Genomic DNA, 2,591 nt, shown 5'->3' with positions numbered 1-2,591 from the left:
TATATATATATATATATATGTGTGTGTGTGTGTGTGTGTGTGTGTGTGTGTGTGTGTGTGTGTGTGTGTGTGTGTCGTGTCTATAACGTCCTTTAACAGCTTCCGAGCCGCATCGATAATGTAGCACTCACTGTCGATGTGCAGCTTTCCCTGCAGCGAACCGGAAGTGTACGGGAAGAAGCTGTGAGCGAGCACGTTTCCCGGTCCGTCGAATGGATTATTGTCGCCATGGTTACGGCGTTCGAAGCTGAACTCGATGTCCGTGCGCGAGCCGTTGCGTAGCTCCGTGAAGCCGATGAGAGGCTGGCGGCCGCCATTATTCCCGTTGATGGCCGTCTGCCACTTGTCTAGCTGCATTCGCATCATGTCCCTGCGCCCCGCAAAAACGGCTTTCATTTATTTACGCTTTCAAAAATTTGCATGGTTACATAGATGTCACGAATTCTTTAATAAATGCAGCGAGGGAAGGCGAATTGACTGTATACAGTCTTCGGCAGCCATTTTTTTTACATTGAACGTGGTTCGATTGCGAGTACAATTCGCACTCGGAAACTATATATAAAGCGCCAACAACGGGATAATAACCTAACCACATGGCGCAGCACGATTATGACAGTTCAGCAAACTAAAACTTAGCAAACCGAAAGTTCTCCCATGCCTACGTTGTGTACCTTTCACCATACTAAGTTGTGTGCGAGTGTGAGAAACGTTGTTTGTGCACAGCCTACATGATTTTACGACAGGCCTGCAAGCGCGCTTGGCATGTCACGCATTCACGCTCACCTAACTCGTACAGAAGAGAGGCCGAAATATCCGTTCAGCAAATTCCATGTTAGATCGCATTTGAACCACCACCTGGCGAAAAAATCATCTGCAACAAATAGCATTTCGCGAATCAAAATTTATATTAGTGATGATTTCTGTTCAAAGCTGTGTAACCCTAACTCATATCAGCTGATTTTTGATCTGAATACGATTGAATTCGATATTACCGTGTTAAGAATACGGTAGTCGAGATGAATGTACACTATTGCAGTCATATTGCGAGAGTCATATTGAATTACACTAGCATCTAGCAGCGTGTTTGACATTTACTGATTCTGAACGTCCGCTAAAAGTTATTCGTTAACCGAGGAAAGTTGTTCGTTCGCTAAATAGCGAACGAAGGCATACCGAACAACTTACCGAATAACTTTACCGATCAACTTTACCGAACCACGCGTTTCACTAACGCTTCGCTATGCTCTCGCTATTTTGCGAACAACTTCGCGTCAGCTGGCCGCAACTACAAACACGTGGCGCAGTTGTTGATAGGTTACGCTCTGTATCATCTAATTTCTGTATCATTGTAGGCATCAAACGGAATTGTGTTCTGTCTCTGAAAACTCTTTCTCTTCGTAAATGTCGTCTTTCATTATCTCGATTATAAGCTTGATACAATAAAAAGTTTGCCATGCTTGTCACTATACACTCCGCTGCGTGCAGTAGTGCTCACTGCTTGCAGTTGTGCAGTTGTGCTCACATACTATACGCTGCTTGCAGTTGTGATGTCGGCGATAAGAGTTACTCGAAATAAGTGCTAAGTATTTTAGGTAGGTGCGTGCTAATTTCTGTGTCGCATGGGTGCTATATTCTCGGAGCTTGCTACGCGCTAACGCGTGTGTCCCATCTGTCAATGTCCAAGCTCTCGTTCGACAACCGGTTTGCAAACAGAGACTACACTTGCATGTAAATCTGTGGCATCGATAGCATGTAAAGACTCACAACACACATTACAATATATTATGAACTATTGAAAGATTAGAGTAAAACATATAACATTTTGATATTCTTTCTATAGGCGAGCGAAAGCGAAACAGGCAGGCGAAACGGAGCCTAAAGTAGAATAAGTTTATATATATATAGCCAATATATATATATATCCTATAATAGGCACTCTAAAAGTCAGACCAAGATGCAACTTCCCGTAGCGTTTATCTGACTACACACTAACTACACAGGACACGACTCACTTTAAATCTAAATTTTAAACCACGGATCGCTATATAATGCAGCAAAGATGAAAGATTTCGCCTGGTATATATTTCGTTACCCGGTAGAGTCTGTCTTCGCTTGTACGATTCTTCCTGCGTCGTCGCGCGCCCCCTTGCGGGGTCTTGCAGCGGGAGCAGCCATTCGTCGGGGTAATCCGGCACGCCACATCGCGTCTGAGCCATCTTACCCGCTGTAGCCATGTTCAGCTTGCCCGTCTGAGGCAGATGCATCATGAACTGAAACTTCCTGTTAGCAGTCAATTACAGAAATCATTTTCAATCGTACAGGGAGTAACAATCGTACATGGTGTAACAATCATACAGGGAGTAACAATCGCACAGGGAGTAACACTCGTACAAGAAGTAACACTCGTACAGGGAGTAACAATCGTATAGGGAGTAACAATCGCACGGGAGTAACAATCGTACAGAGAGTAACAATTGTACGGGAGTAACAATCGCACAGGGAGTGACAATCGCACAGGAAGTAACAATCGTACAGGGAGTAACAATCGTACAGAGAGTAACAATCGTACAGGGAGTAACAATCGTACATGG

The 2,591-nt window shown here is 44.2% G+C and overlaps 1 protein-coding gene across 1 annotated transcript in view; it reads right to left on the bottom strand.

The window, feature by feature from the left end:
* The window catches only part of LOC106821116 (neutrophil collagenase-like), a 17,853-nt gene that overhangs the window by 7,733 nt on the left and 7,529 nt on the right, over positions 1-2,591 (bottom strand). Inside the window, exons 3-5 of the mRNA XM_014825791.1 lie at positions 2,093-2,280; positions 784-871; positions 132-370 (exon numbers count right to left, since the gene is read on the bottom strand). Coding sequence (XP_014681277.1) covers positions 132-370; positions 784-871; positions 2,093-2,280 — 515 coding nt within the window. The remainder of the gene's footprint in view (positions 1-131; positions 371-783; positions 872-2,092; positions 2,281-2,591) is intronic.

This window comes from Priapulus caudatus, unplaced genomic scaffold (genome assembly GCF_000485595.1).
Source record: "Priapulus caudatus unplaced genomic scaffold, Priapulus_caudatus-5.0.1 Scaffold59, whole genome shotgun sequence".
NCBI lineage: Eukaryota > Metazoa > Priapulida > Priapulimorpha > Priapulimorphida > Priapulidae > Priapulus > Priapulus caudatus.
The sequence above is the reverse complement of the archived record's forward strand: the minus strand, read 5'-3'. Positions and strand labels throughout refer to the sequence as shown.